Below are 15,754 nucleotides of genomic sequence, written 5' to 3' on the forward strand. Positions count from 1 at the left end.
ATTGCTTGAACCTGGGAGGCGGAGGTTGCAATGAGCTGAGATCGCGCCACTGCACTCCAGCTTGGGCGACAGAGCAAGACTTCGTCTTAAAAAAAAAAAGAATTCTCTCCTCTACTTGCCTCCTGGGACACTCTTCAGGGATGTCCTGATCCCTTGTACCTTCCACGCTGTTGTGAGTCTGGGATGAGGGAAGGGCAGTGGGGCCGTGCCACATTCTTTCTGTGAATCCCCCTGAACCTGGTACCTAGTGGGCTCTCAGGAAAGACCTGCAAAATTTCAGTGAAGGAGGAAAGTGACTTTTTGCCAGCCTCCTCAGCATTGCAGTGGTCCCCTCCCCCAAACAAAGAATTGCAATTCTTTGTTTCCCAAATAAACCCTATTTCCTTTGACCTCCATGTCAATCTCTTTTTAGTTAGCAATAGCAAGTTGCAACAAATAGTTTGAAGGGAAAGTATAGGATGCTACAAGACAGTATAGCAGCAGGGTGGGTCCTGAATCGATGCGGGTGGTCAGGACAGACCTGTCTTGGGGAGGGACGTTTCATACAGGTACAAAGGGAGACCTGAAGGATGAACTGACATGATGAATGGGGAGGACAGCTATGCAAGATACAGAGACTAGCATGTGCAAAGGCCCTGGGGCAGAGAAGAGTGTGGTGGTTTGCTTGAGGAGCTGACCAAAGGCCAGTACAGCTGGAGTACAGTGAGTGATGAAGAGCATGGGAAGAGAGGGAGTGGAAGGGGTCAGATCACATGGGGCCTCATGGGCTGTGCTGTGGACTTTGGATTTTTATCCTAAGTGTGGTGGAATGATACTGGAAGGTTTTAAGCAGAGGAGTGGGTGACATGATCCAGTTAGACTTGCATGGTCCAGGAAAGAGGATGATGGCTATGACCAGGTGGGGCCCCTGGGGTGGTGTGGGAAATAGGGAGCTGTGGGATACAGTGGCGGCATGGATTGGACGTGAGTGAAAGTGAGCAGACCCAGTGATGCTGAAGAACCCTGCAGTGGCAGGAAGGGAGGGAGGATGGGGTCAGGGAGTGGGACATTCGGATGGGTGGTATTGGAGGGGGTGATGACTGGGTTGACCAAGGGACTTGGTGCCTGAGGTGGAATATGAGGCAATAAGAAAGTCAAGAATCTGAGAGGCCGGGGATTGATGGTTCATCCACACAGCTGCAGGAACCCCCAAAGATGAGTTATAAAAGCAAAAAGCTGGAAATAATCAAAATGCCCAGCTATTGGGGTGGTGAAGTAGATTGTGATGAACCCACCGGGCAGAATATGTTACAGCCACTAACAATGTGGGTTGTACACACCAAGCAGCATGGAAACTGTTTCTGTCCTACTTACTATTACACGGGAGAGAAACTCCAACCTCAGGGATGTCTGACTCTGCCAGGCGAAAACTTCCTTATTCATTTAACACTCTTTATTGAAGTGCAAGGTACAAATAGAACAGAAAAGTACATCAGCCACCAGTGGCCATCTCAGTGAGTTTCCCCATCTAGCCAGCGCCTAGAACAAGAAATAGAACAAGAGAAACGGTGGGGTTTCTAGGTCTTTTACAATGCGTTTGTGTCCGTTTTATATGAAAGAAACCAATTTTAAAACATTGGCAGAGCCTTGGCTTTCAGTGTGCAGCCCCTGGGGGAAGGAGGCTCAGCCCCTGAAGCCGTGCGCTCACAGGGGAGCTGGTGTTGGCTCTGCTTTTCCTCGCCCAAGTTGTCTGTCACCATGTGGAGAATAAAGTGGCCCCATGGCCGATACTGACCCCAGGGTGAGGGGAGAGGATGGGGCGGGGACACTGGTGTCCCTCCCTCCCTCTCGGCCTCCCCGTCCCAGCTCCCTGAGTCTTCGGGTGATCCTTGGGTGTCTCACACCTGTCCCTGCTTCCTTCCCACAGGTGGAAAAACTTGTGAAATATTTGGATCCCAACGACCTGGGGAGAATCAACTTCAAGGACTTTTGCCGGGGGGTGTTCGCCATGAAAGGTGAGTTCTTCTGGGGAGGCATTCCCAGGTGCTTTCAGGTCCTGCCCAGCTGGGGAAGCTGGTGTGGCTGGGGACCCAGCCTGGATTCCTCCCCACAGGGGTCCCAGAGCCCAGGATGGGCCAGAAGTCGGTTCTGCCTCTGGCTTCCTGTGGGGCAGAGGGAAGGACACAGTTGCCCCAGCCGTGGGGGCTGTGATCTCACCCATGGAGGTCACTTCTGCCCTTCCCCTTGTCTGCCTGCCTCTGGAGAAAGCCTCCCTCCTTGCTTTTCTGTCCTCTTCCTCTGTCTCCCGCTCTGGGATGACTCAAGGAGTCAAGGAGTCTCCTGGGCAAACCTGGACAAAGTGCTGGTCACCCAACTGCCCGCCTCCCTCTGAGCTGCTTTTGTGTCCTCCCTGCTCCCACCTCCTTTTTTTTTTTTGAGACAGGGTCTGGCTTTGTCACTCAGACTACTGGAGCGCAGTGCCACTATCATGGCTCCCTTCAGCCTCAACCTCCTGGGCTCAAGCAATCCTCCTGCCTCAGCCTCCTGAGTAGCTGGGACTACAGGAGGTACACCACCACACTGGGCTAATTTTCGTATTTTAAGTAAAGATGGAGTTTCATCACGTTGCCCAGCCTGGTCTTGAACTCCTGAGATCAAGTGGCCCTCCCACCTTAGCCTCCCAAAGTGCTGGGATTACAGGCATCGGCCTCCATGCCCTGCCCTCTCTTCCTCTTAATTCTTTCTAATTCCTGCCTTTCTTACTTGCTCCCCCTTCCAGCTTTAGGGGGACACTATAAATCCCTCTGTCTTGTCCCAAAAATTCAAAGGCCAGTTGTGAGAAACTTGCAGGAATCAGAATATGGCCACTCACTTACTACTAAGCTGTTTATCTGAGACAGTGAAGGCCAGGCACCGTGGCTCACACCTGTAATCCCAGCACTTTGGGAGGCTGAGGCAGGCAGATGGCTTGATCTCAGGTGGATCACTTGAGTCCAGGAGTTTGAGACCAGCCTGGCCAACATGGCGAAACCTCGTCTCTACAAAAAATACAGAAAAATTAGCTGGGCATTCTGGTGTGTGCCTGTGGTCCCAGCTACCTGAGAGGCTGAGGTGGGGAGGGTCACCTGAGCCCAGGAAGTCAAGGCTGCAGTGAGCTGACGTCACGCCACTGCTCTCCAGCCTGGGTAACGGAGTAAGACCCTGTCTCAAAAAAGAAAATAATCTGAGACAGTGGCATAAATCACCAGCCAGGTGGGCTTGCTAAGACCTCCCTACTAGCTGCAGAGAGAATGCAGTCACATCTGGAGTCCTAGGGTGTCTGGTTATCTGTAAAGGAAGCCGTGGTTTCCTGTCCATGGCTCAGATCAAGGGGAGCCCTTTTCTGTGGGGTGCCTGTGAACCCTGGGAGGGTGGAAGGATGCAGGGTGAGGGATGGAGGGAAACGAAGACACAGTGCAGGAGGCACAGAACACAGAGGGCACCCAGGGAAGGTTTTCTGCATGGATTTGACAATGGGCCACTGCAGGCTGCACCTGCCATGTGCCTGTGCCAGGCGTTTTGTCAGGTCCCCCTCCCATGTTCAGTACAACCTTGGGGCATTTGGTTGGGAACTCAGAAGCGAGGCCAACCATGTACAGAGTCAGCAGGAACTGGAGCTGTCCTGGAGCGGTGCTGTCCTGGATGTTCCAGGGTCTGCAGGACGCAGAGGGCGCCCAGCCTCAAAGGAATGGGTGTGTTTGCTTTCTCCAGAGGCTGGCAGAGTTGTTAGAAGTCCCTGTGAGCCAAGTGGGCAGCACTGCCTTAGGTGCCCTCCCCCAGGAAGGCCTCCTTCTTCCCTGTGTCCCCAGCCTGCCCTCTGCATGTGGGAGTCAGTCCCAGAGGACAAGGGCCTCTTGCAGCTCCCTGCACAGTGCCCTGAGCCGAGTTCCCCACCGCCTGGACTCCATCCCTGCCTTCCAGTGCTCAGCTGGCCTCCTGGAGCCTCGGGCCCCCACCTCAGCCCTTCCTGCCCCATGCCCATTAGTTAGAAGCAGAGCAGCCGTCCCAGGCTGAGGCTCAACCTCTCACCGTCCCTTGTGTCTGCCTGTCTGCACAGGGTGCGAGGAGCTTCTGAAGGATGTGCTATCGGTGGAGAGCGCTGGGACTCTGCCGTGCGCGCCAGAGATCCCAGACTGCGTGGAGCAGGTAAGGCTTGGGGGACCTCTAGGATCTCCATGGCTCTGCCTCCTCCTTGGTCTCGCCTTTGCTCCATTTTCAGTATCTGGGAGGATCCAGAACCTCCCTCTGAGGACCCTTCTTGAGCATCAAAGTCAAGAAATAGTTTTTGGAACAGGAGCCCTGAGGCCCCATTGGGAAGCCCCAGCAGAGTGTGTAACAGCTGGGGGTCCCCACCCAGCAACTTTGTTCCCCATCTGTGGCACGGAGGAGAAACCGAGTTCCAGATAGGGAAAGTGACAAGTAGAGGGGAGGCAGGACTGGAATTGTTTCCTTTTCTCCTGCACCATCGCTCTCTGAGGTGAACGCTTCCTGTTTGTTTTCAAACAACAATGAATTCTCCAATTCTCTGACACTAACTGGTGTCCAGTAGTCAGTTCCACCTGCCACTAACTACCCAGCATTAGCACAGACTTCACGAGTCAAGGTCAGCCCCATGAGACTGCCCCACTTCCCATGCCAGCTGCGGTTCTTCCAGGATAACTGCAAACACAGGGTTCTCAGGACTCCCTCTCTCAGGCTGGGTAATTCACTGGAAACACTTAGGAAATGGTTGTACTTACGATGATCAGCGTATTACAAAGGGTACAACTCAGGAATAGCCACGTGGAAGAGATGTACAAGACAGGGTATGGGGAGTCGGGTTGCAGAGCTTCCGTACCTTCAGGAGCACTGCCTCCCAGCACATCACTGTGCTACCAGCACCCAGGCTCTCTGCAACTCATTGTTTGAGAATTTGTAGGCCTGGCGTGGTGGCTGATCCCAGCACTTTGGGAGGCTGAGGCAGGAGGACAGCTTGAACCCAGGAGTTTGAGACCAGCCTGGGCAAGATAGTGAGACCCTGTCTCTACAAAAAAATTTAAAATTAGCTGGATGTGGTGGTGCACACCTGTAGTCCCAGCTACTGGGGAGACTGAGGTGCGAGGAGCACTTGAGCCCAGCAGTTTGAGACTTCAGTGAGCTGTGATTGTGCTACTGCACTCCAGCCAGCCTGAGTGACAGAGCCAGACGCATCTCCAAAACTAAAACAGTTTTTACAACCCGGTCTCCAGCCCGTCTCCTGTGCCTGGAGGTTGGGGGTAGGTGGGAAGGTGAGGAAGTTCCCACCTCCTTGTACCACCAGCCCCATCCTGAAGCTCTGTATCAGGAAGTGGGACAAAGGCCACAGTCCCCAAGGCTCTGTTTTACTGTTATCATCACCTAATGGTGTGGTTTGGTTTTTTTTGTTTTTTTTTTTTGAGATGGAGTCTCACTCTGTCGCCCAGGCTGGAGTGCAGTGGCATGATCTCGGCTCATCCCAAGCTCCGCCTCCCGGGTTTACGCCATTCTCCTGCCTCAGCCTCCCGAGTAGCTGGGACTACAGGCGCCCGCCGCCTCACTTGGCTAGTTTTTTGTATTTTTTTAATAGAGATGGGGTTTCACCGTGTTAGCCAGGATGGTCTCGATCTCCTGACCTCGTGATCCGCCCGTCTTGGCCTCCCAAAGTGCTGGGATTACAGGCTTGAGCCACCGCGCCGGCCATGGTGCGTTTCTTATAAAACTTTGAACTCGTTTTCCAAACAGTGCAGCTTCATCCTACAGAGAAATAGTTTAAGGTGCACAAGCTGACAACCAGCGAGGTCCCTCCTAGTGGCGACACCCAAAACTAGAAGAGAATGATTTTGATTTCTCACCCAGTCCAACCCCCAATCCTTTTCCCCAGTTCTGATGGGTGCCTCCTCCGGCCCCAAAAACATGCGTATGTTTATAGCTGAAGGAGATCCAGGACCCCAGCGGCCGCTTTGGCTGATGGTAGGCCTCTTGGAATCCAGCTGGGTCGTAGGGCCAGGGTTGGGTTCCCTGGGCAGGACTGGAGGAGGGACAGTCCACAGAGAGGGACACAGTGCTGAGGGCTGCCAGTCCACGGCGGCAGAGACCAAAGCCAGGCACCAACTGTGGCTAGGCCTCAGGCTGCTGTGCTCAAAGCAAGAGCCCTCAGGGCTGCGTGGAGATAGCTGGGCTCCAGGCCCATGCCCATGCCAGCAGTGGTGGCTCCAGGCCTGTCTTGATGGGTCCAGCAAGGAGGGGTTGAATATGTTTTTGGGTCCAGCTAATGGAACCAGGCTTAGGGTAGAGGACCCCTACTGTGGGACAAATACTGAGTGCCCCAGGAAGTTTGTGGGGAGGCCCTTCCTGGATTGCTGAGCAGGAGGCAGCGTGCAGAGGTGTGCAGGACTGGATCCACACCCACGTGGGCCACCCAGGACAGGCCATGGAACCCGAGCACATTCTTCTCAACCCCTCTGAGCCTCAGTGTCCTCAGCTGCAAAACAGGGCTTGCCACGCCAGTCTGGAGGGTCTGTTGTGAAAGTTCACTGGGAAGACAGACCCCTAATATGTGCTAATCCCTCACCGCCTGCTGCTGTAAGAAAATAGTGCTGAAGTTACCGTTTGCATTTTTCAGTTTACCTTTGAATACTGGTGTTGCAAAATTATGTCAAAGTAAAGCCCTGCCCCAAGAACTGCAGGGCGGAGTGGAGCCGAGGCCTGGGGTGGGTGGGGAGTGCGGGTAGGGATGGCGGTTCCCTGCAGTCTTTGGCTGCTTTTGTGGCCCCCACATTCTGCCATTCACACCTCTAGAAAAGATGGCACGTGGAGAAAAGGTGAGCAGGGGGCACAGAAGAGCGGGCCTCCACCAAGGTACTCTTTTTTGTAAACTGATATTGTTTTCCTCCAAAGTCTAGAGGTTATGGGAAAGTAGAATGAAAGACCGCGTCAGCCTCTCTCAGCCAGCCTGGTGCTTCTCCTCATTTGTTCGTGGGACTTTGCAATCCTATAGGTGTTTGTTGCTTTGGGTTTTAAGCTTCTCATGAACTGCTTTCTGCCCTCCATGGAGGCCTGGCCCCCGCTTGGGTGACCAGAGCCTAATGAGATGGCAGTATGTGGGGACACAGTGGCAGCCTTGTTCATTATGCTCAATGGGGCTGCCTGGTTGACCTGGGCTCCGTTCCCTACCATGGGCTCCTGCGTGTTGGCAGGGAGAGGAAGGGGGCACAATCCGAAGACCAGCCTGACCGAGCAGACGGCTTCTGGGTTGTGAATGAGTCCCCTTCCTGGCTCAGGCTCCTGTAGTAGCAGGGTCAAGACCACAGATCTGCAGATGAGGTGTCAGAGTGGGCCAGATGGGGCAGGTCCGAATTTCTCAGGCCCGGCCCTCGGCGCCCTGCTGTGTCTTAGCTGTCCCCTAGGGGTCAGTCTGAGACCGAGAAGAAGCAGTGCCTGGATCACTAAGTGGGCTTCCCAGATGCCCCCAGGGAATGCAAACCTGAGGCATGATTTGAGGAGGTGTGGGGATGACACACAGATGGGATGGCAGGCCTCCACCCCTGTGCTGTGCTTGTGTGCTGGGAAATGAAGCTTGTCTTTTGGGCACACCCCCCTCTCCCCACGGTGTGGATGGAGACCTCTGATGTCACCACTGGGTGTGGCTCATAGTTAAAGCAGTGAATGCTTGAGTGCTGGCTGGTGGGCGAGCCGCTGCTACCTGGCCCCTGAGAGTGCCCTGCCCTTCTCGTCCCCCTCTCAGGCCCCGAGAAGCCCCTAGCATTGGACATCAATCAGGGACCCCTGAGGCTGCTGTCCAGACCTCAGGCCAGTGCGAGTCTATCCCAGACAGTTGATGCCTGGATGCACCAGTTCCTGACCTTACTGGAAGTGGCTCCACCTGCATCCCCGGGGCCCTGTGAAACGCTGGCACAGGGAAACTTTGAGTCTTGGAAACCCCAACTGTTGAGCAGGCTGTTGAGTGAGTTTCCTGACCCAGAGAAATTTGCTTCTGGTCAAAGGGAATGCTAGGTGTGTCCTGAAGGACTCTCCAGGGTCCCTGGGTCCATGCCTGGGGTCCCTGGAATCGCCCTGGGAGTCCCTCTGAGACTGTCCTGCTCAGGCTGCCCGTCAGCCCCCAGTCCATATGCTATAGGGGCTCCTGTGGGGAGGGGGCATGGAGACACGTGGAGAGCACCACACTCGGGTACTAAAGGCAATGGGATAGTTGCTAGGGGCCCATGGCCACCCCTCGGCAGGTGGTGATGTGAACCCTAACCCTTCAAGTGCTGTAAGGCCCTGGGCTCCGTTCACCCACCCTATGGTGGATTAACAGGGAACCCCATTAAATGGAGAGGGCATCCGGCCACCTGCCCCTCCTGTGTAGCCACCATGCCAGCAAACGGTGTCAGTAGCCTCCAACCCAGAGAGTCATCCTCAGCGGCCCCTCATGCAGCTGTCTGGAGTCCTCCATTCCCCAGTCACCCCTGCCTCCCCCTCCCATTGCAGTCACTGCCACCCACCAACCAGGCGTCCTCCTGTCCTCAGCCTTCCTCTCTCCACACCCGCATACCACAGTTTGGCAGGCTGTCCCTAAGTTGCTGCTCTGATTTGTCACCCCGCTCCTGGGACCTGTCCTTACCAAGGGATGAAAACCAACATCAGCTCCTACCCACTGCTCCAGCCTCATCTCTCACCGAGGTGCGTCTCACACCTAAAACTGGCGATATCAAACCACTCCCTGTTTTCTGAGCAAGCTGTGTTCTCTCTTGCCTCTCAGCCTTTGTGTGAGTATTGTCTTTGTTCTAGGATGTCCTCCCTCCCGCTTACTTGTCAGGAGCTAACGTCTACTCACCTTTTTAAGACTTACTTGGCAGGAGTAGTGGCTCATACCTATAATCCCAGCACTTTGGGAGGCTGAGGTAGGAGAATTGCTTGAGCCCAGGAGTTTGAGACCAGCCTGGACAATGTAGTGAGACTGCTTCTCTTTAAAAAAAATTTACTTAGGTACCACCTTCTCCAGGAAGCCTCCCTGGCTCCTTCTGCCCCAGCCCAAAGGAGAAGGACCTGCACTGAGCTTCCTGGGGGCCCTGCACCCTCTACCACTGCCCGAACCTCACCTTTCATGACAGCCAGCCCCATGTCCACCCAGTGGCTGCAGGACTCAGGCTGAGCTCCTCCTTTTCACCCCCAGGACAGCACCCACAGCAAGCATCCTTATCCATGCTCCTTGAGTGTGTCTAAGTATTTCTAAGACTAGATATCTGGAAGTAGAATTGCTGTATCAAAGGGTATGTAGATTTTATATTTTAATAGATAACGGATATAATTTTCTTCCACAAAGCCTGTACCGTGCGTATCATCCAAGCAGTATATGAGAGTGCCCCTTTCCCCATGGCCTTCGCCAACCCCGGAAGCCATCCATCCACCTGCTGGTCTCCAGCTCAGCAGCCTGAGGGGAGGAAAGCCTGTTGCTGCCGTCCTCTGTGCTGCCTGGCTTCCTAGGGAGGCAGGCCGTCTTTTTCTTATCTTCCCATGCCCTCTGGATTTCTGCTTTTACGAATTAGCTATTCATATTCTTTGCCCGTTTTCGATATGGTTGTTTGTCTTTTCCTTACTGATTTATAAGAAATCTCTGTATATTCTGTTTTTTGCTTGTTTGTTTGTTTTTGAGGCAGTCTTGCTCTACTGCCCAGGCTGGAGTGCAGTGGCGCAATCTCAGCCAACTGCAACCTCCGCCTCCCGGGCTCAAGCGATCCACCTGCCTTGGCCCCACAATTGGCTGGTACCACAGGCACATGCCACCGCGTCCAGCTAGTTTTTGTTTTTGTTTGTTTGTTTGTTTTGGTAGGGACAGGGTTTTGCATGTTGCTCAGGCTGGTCTTGAACTCCTGTGCTCAGATGATCTGCCCATCTCGGCCTTCCAAAGTGCTGAGATTACAGGTGTGAGCCACAGCAACAGGTTGAAATCTCTATATATCCTGATTATCAATCTTTATGCATTTTGCTTGTGTTTTAATCTTGTTTTGGGAGTGTTTTATTACACAGAATGTTAATTCTGATGTCATTTATCAATCCTTTTAAACCATTTACATTTTGTGTATCATTTTGTGCCTTCTCTACCTCCAGGCTATAAACATATTCTTCTATATATCGTTTTCAGATACTTTTGAGAAAAAGAAGTATTTATGCTTAGCTCTTTGATCCACCTGGAGCTTATTTTTGCTTTTGGTGGGAGTAGAGATCTGGCACTCTTACTTCCTCAATATGGCCAGTGCTTTGAGTTCCTCATGTTGAATAGTCCCTCTTCCTCAATCAATTTGAAATGTTATCTTCATTGTATGCTAACTTGCCTGATAAACGTAGGTCTCTTTCTGGACTCTAGTCTGTTATATTGATTTGTCTACCTAATTTTAAGCCAAAGCCATAGTTTCAGTTACTCTTGCTTCATAGTTTGATATCTGATAGGGAAAGGCTCTCTCATCCTTCTTTTCCATCCTTCTTTTTTTCCTTCAGGCTCACGCCTGTAATCCCAGCACTTTGGGAGGCCGAGGCAGGTGGATCACCTGAGGTCAGGAGTTCGAGACCAGCCTGACCAACATGATGAAACCCCATCTGTACTAAAAATACAAAAATTAACCAGGCATGGTGGCGCACGTCTGTAATCCCAGCTACTTGGGAGGCTGAGGCAGGAGAATCACTTGAACCCTGGAGGTGGAGGTTGCAGTGAGCTGAGATTGCGCCATTGCACTACAGCCTGGGCGACAATGCAAGACTCCATCACACACACACACATACACATAAAAACAAAACAAACAAAAAAATACCTTTTTTGTTATTCTTACATATTTTCTCTTCTGGAACAGCCTATTTGTCAAGCTCTGTTACAAATCCTGCTGGAGATCTTGTTTGAAATTGAATTTGTGCATTAATTGAAGGAAATTGGCTTCTTTACAATATTGCATTCTGTCATCCAGGAATATATATATATCTTTATTTTTTCTGGCCTTTTATGCCCTCTAAGAAAGTTTTTTGTTGTTGGTTTTTTTGTTTTTTTTTGAGACAGAGTTTCGCTGTTATTGCCCAGGCTGGAGTGCAATGGCTGGATCTCCACTCACTGCAACCTCTGCCTCCCAGGTTGAAGCGATTTTCCTGCCTCAGCCTCCCTAGTAGCTGGGACTACAGGTGCCCATCACCATGCCCAGCTAATTTTTTGTATTTTCAGTAGAGATGGGGTTTCACCATGTCGGCCAGGCTAGTCTCGAACTCCTGACCTCAGGTGATCCGCCCGCCTCAGCCTCCCAAAGTGCTGGGATTACAGGCATGAGCCACCGCATCAGGCCGGAAAGTTTTATAATTTTCTTCAATAGGTGATGCACACTTTCTTCTTAGGGTGACTATATTTTGGAGTTTTTTATTGCTGATACGTGTAGGATTGTTTTGCTATGATATTTTATAATTGGTTACAACTGATGTATAGGATTGGTTTTCATTTTTGGTGTTAATCTTGTCATGATAACCCTGTTAAACTCTCCTTATTTTATTTATTTATTTATTTATTGAAACAGAGTCTCACTCTTATTGCCCAGACTGGAGTGCAGTGGCGTGATCTCGGCTCACTGCAGTCTCTGCCTCCAGGGTACAAGCAATTCTCCTGCCTCAGGCTCTCGAATAGCTGGGATTACAGGCATCCACCACCACGCCCAGCTAATTATTGTACTTTTAGTAGAGATGGGGTTTCACCATGTTGGCCAGGCTGGCCTCGAACTCCTGACCTCAGATGATCTGCCTGCTTTGGTCTCCCAAAGTGCTCGGATTACAGGCGTGAGCCTCCATGCCTGGCCCATTAAACTCTCTTTATATTTTAGTAGTTTATTTTTATGCTATTTTCTATCATGCTTAATTCTATATAACAAGGTAACCATGTTGCCATTTTAAATTTTAAATGGCAACATGATATTTCATCACATGAAGACAACCAAATTTATATACCAGTTCCTTATTGTTGGACATATATATGTGTGTGTGTGTGTATTTTTTTTTTTTTTTTTGAGACGGAGTCTTGCTCTGTTGCCCAGGCTGGAGTGCAGTGACGCAATCTCGGCTCACTGCAAGCTCTCCTCCCAGGTTCATGCCATTCTCCTGCCTCAGCCTCCCGAGTAGCTGGGACTACAGGCACCTGCCACCACGCCCAGCTAATTTTTTTGTATTTTTAGTAGAGATGGGGTTTCACCATGTTAGCCAGGATGGTCTTGATCTCCTGACCTCGTGATCCGCCCACCTTGGCCTCCCAAAGTGCTGGGATTACAGGTGTGAGCCACCGTGCCCAGCCAGGTGTATATATATTTTTAACGTAATTTGGGGAATTAACAAAAGCAGTAAAATAATCATTCTTTTTTTTTTTTTGAGACAGAGTTTTGCTCTTTTTGCCCAGGCTGGAGTGCAATGGCACGATCTCGGCTTACCGCAACCTCTGCCTCCCGGGTTCAAGCGATTCTCCTGCCTCAGCCTCCGCGCGCGGCAATAATCATTCTTATAGCTAAGTCTTTCCCCACAGCAGCAATCATTGCTTTAAAGTAAATCAGAGGTTGGCAAATTGCAGACCCCATGAGCCAAATCTAAGAGCCTGTTATTGTAAATAAAGTTTTACTGGAACACAGCCACACCCATTTGTTCACATCTTATCTGTGGCTGTTTTCACACTACAGTGGCAGAGCTGAAAATTTGCCATGGAGGCCAAATGGACTGCAAAACCTAGAATATTTACTGTCTGCCCTTTACAGAAAAAATTTGCCAACGCATATGGTAAATTCAGGCAAATGGAAACTGTTTTATGAGAAGGATGCAAAGGCTGGGCGCAGTGGCTCGCGCCTGCAATCCCAGCACTTTGGGAGGCGGAGGCAGGTAGATCACCTGAGGTCAGGAGTTTGAGACCAGCCTGACCAACATGGTGAAACCCCATCTCTACTAAAAATACAGAAATTAGCCAGGCGTGGTGGCACATGCCTGTAATCCCAGCTACTTGGGAGGCTGAGGCGGGAGAATCCCTTGAACCCAAGAGGCGGAGGTTGCAGTGAACTGAGATCGCACCATCGCACTCCAGCCTGGGCAACAGAGTGAGACTCTGTCTCAAAAAAAAAAAAAAAAGAAAGAAAGAAAGAAAGAAAAGAAAAAGAAAAAGATGCAAAATATTAAAACTGCCTAATACTAATCTGCCAAATTCCTCTGCAGGAATCCCATCAGGATTGCATCAGATTCCTGCTACCCTTTTGATACTGGTGTTGCTGAGTTTTCAGATCCTTTAAATTTGAGATGCTAAAATTAGAACCCCTCTTTTGAATTATAATATGGTTTAACTTCTTAAAGTACATTTTTTGGTCACTAAGAGGGCTTTCTTCATGAATTGCCTGTCCACATTCTCCACCCTGGCTGTGTTTACTTCTATTGAGTTTTTTTTTAAGAACTAGAAATATAGCTTTTTGACATACATTAAAGTTTTTCCAGCTTGTTATTTATTTTTAGCTTTGTTTATGACACCAAATTTAAAAATTTTTATAGCCAATTCAGCATTCTTTTGCTTTATGGCTTCAGCCTTTGGTGTAATGCTTATAAATGCTTTCCCACCCAAGACTGTGAAACTGTTCTGTTTTATTTTTGTGTATTTAATTTTTCTGTTTAAAGCTATAATTCTTAGAACCGACTGTGATGTCTAGAGTGAGGTAGGGATCCAGTTTGCCTTTTTCCCGTCAGTTCCTCTTGCCCTCCCTCGCCTGGCTGTTCAGCAGCTTCTTGCTGGGCTATGCTTTCGCACACAGTCCCCTGATGGCAAAGGAAACGAGGTTTGGCCCAGTGCAGTGGCTCAGGCCTGGAATCCCAGCACTTTGGGAGGCCAAGGTGGGCTGATCACTTGAGGCCAGGAGTTCAAGACCAGCTTGGCCAACATGGTGAAACCCCATCTTTACTGGAAAAAAAAAAAAAGTTAGCCTGGCATGATGGCACATGCCTGTAATCCCAGCTACTTGGGAGGCTGAGCCACAAGAATCACTTGAACCAGGAGGCGGAGGTTGCAGCCAGCCGAGATCGTGCCACTGCACTCCAGCCTGGGCGACAGAGCAAGACGCTGTCTAAAAAAGAAGAAAAAGGGAATTGGGGTTTGCTGGGAACCCAGACCTGAGCCTGAGCCCAAAATGGCTGTTTTGCTCATGTTCAGAAGGGGCTTTGCCAAACTCTCATCTTTCCGGAAGTTTTTAAAATGATGATAACCTGTCCCTCTCTCTAGAACTTGCTGGGGAGGAGGCCTACAGCCTGAACACCTAAGCCCACCCTTGCTTCATTTCATCCATCCTGAAACAAGCATTTCTAAAACCACTCATGACAATGGCACTTATAAGTTCTAAAAATACTTTTCCTGACAAACAGCACTGTGATTCACTGCGCTGCTGGAGGTGTGGGTGGGGCGCCATGCTCCCACTGGTGTGGTGGCAGGAGGGAGTTTCAGAGCTCAGGGAAGGAGCCTTTCTACTTATATCTGGCCCCAATATATTTTTCTGTGTTTCAACACCCTCTCTCACCTTCCAAAGAGAAAAAAAAATCTACTTATCCCAAGCTTCAGAGCTTCTGTGAGATTCTCGATTTGTATCTTTGGGTAATAACTCAACTGATTAAGCCAAAGGTGGCTGGGACAGAAGCAGTGCAGATATGGAAGCCCCTTTTGTTTGTTGCCTCAGCCTGGTCTGCCCTGGACCATGTGTCTCCTACCTCCTGCCCCTGACCATCCCTACCCTAGAGAGGCTAAGCTGAGCTGGCCGGCGAGTGCTGCTTCCCACAGGCCACCTCCTGCCCCTGATATCCAAGTCCACATATTTCTTTAGAACCTACTCACCAAGTTAGAGCTTGATAAAACTCTGGAGAGACTCCTTACATCCTGTCTTTTTAAAGCTGAGCAGGAGGGAAAAGTTTGGGTTTTATGACCCTGTAGGACATTAACCACCTTCGTATGTACCGTTCCAGTCTCATTTCAGCATCCTTTCTTTCCCTGATGACACAGACTTTGATCCCTCCCCTTCTCCTTTGGACCAGCTATCCCTACCTGCTGCTTCCCTCATTAATGAGTCTAGCACAGTGCATTTTTGAAGCAGTAACTGTGGGAAACACACAAACACAATCACATGAGGGCAGATGTTCTCCGAGACAGCGCGGTCGAAACCAGTGAGGACTCTGGGTCAGCAGGGCCTGGGGTGCTTCGTGTGTCAGAGGCTGAACTGGAATCTCAGTGGAGATTCTACACCCACCATTCAGTTTATAAACCTCTGAGGGCCCAGGCTCCTGCTGCAGAAGGTGCAGGAATGAAGAGTAGATGACTTTTACTAAATAAAGACCTAGAGAGTTGGCTTTCTCTCCAACTTTTTATTTTGAAAATTTTCAATCTTCAGAAAATTTTAAGAGCAGAACAATGAATCCACATATATCCTTCGCTTGGATGACCAGTTGTTAACATGCTGCTAAACTTAGTTTCTCTGCCCCTGTGTTTGTTGGTGGGGTGTATGTGCATACACACTACTTTTTTTTCTGGACCATATGAAAGTTAGTTGCGGACATGACACTTCATCCTTAAATACTTGGCCATTGCTAAGAAGAAGGACACTCTCCTATGTGACCACAATATAGTTATCACTTGCAGGAAACTTAACATTGGCACAATTTGTTACCCACTATAAAATCTACATTCAAATTTTCCAATTTATATATATATATATAT

The 15,754-nt window shown here is 50.2% G+C and overlaps 1 protein-coding gene across 1 annotated transcript in view; it reads left to right on the top strand.

Annotated features, from left to right (window-relative positions):
- Positions 1-1,759: 1,759 nt before the first annotated feature.
- RAB11FIP4 (RAB11 family interacting protein 4 (class II)) overlaps positions 1,760-15,754 on the top strand; it is a 109,586-nt gene continuing 95,591 nt past the window's right edge. The window contains exons 1-3 of the mRNA XM_011937694.1: positions 1,760-1,780; positions 1,907-1,994; positions 4,076-4,164. Coding sequence (XP_011793084.1) covers positions 1,760-1,780; positions 1,907-1,994; positions 4,076-4,164 — 198 coding nt within the window. The remainder of the gene's footprint in view (positions 1,781-1,906; positions 1,995-4,075; positions 4,165-15,754) is intronic.

This window comes from Colobus angolensis, unplaced genomic scaffold, assembly GCF_000951035.1.
Source record: "Colobus angolensis palliatus isolate OR3802 unplaced genomic scaffold, Cang.pa_1.0 Scaffold167, whole genome shotgun sequence".
Taxonomy (NCBI): domain Eukaryota; kingdom Metazoa; phylum Chordata; class Mammalia; order Primates; family Cercopithecidae; genus Colobus; species Colobus angolensis.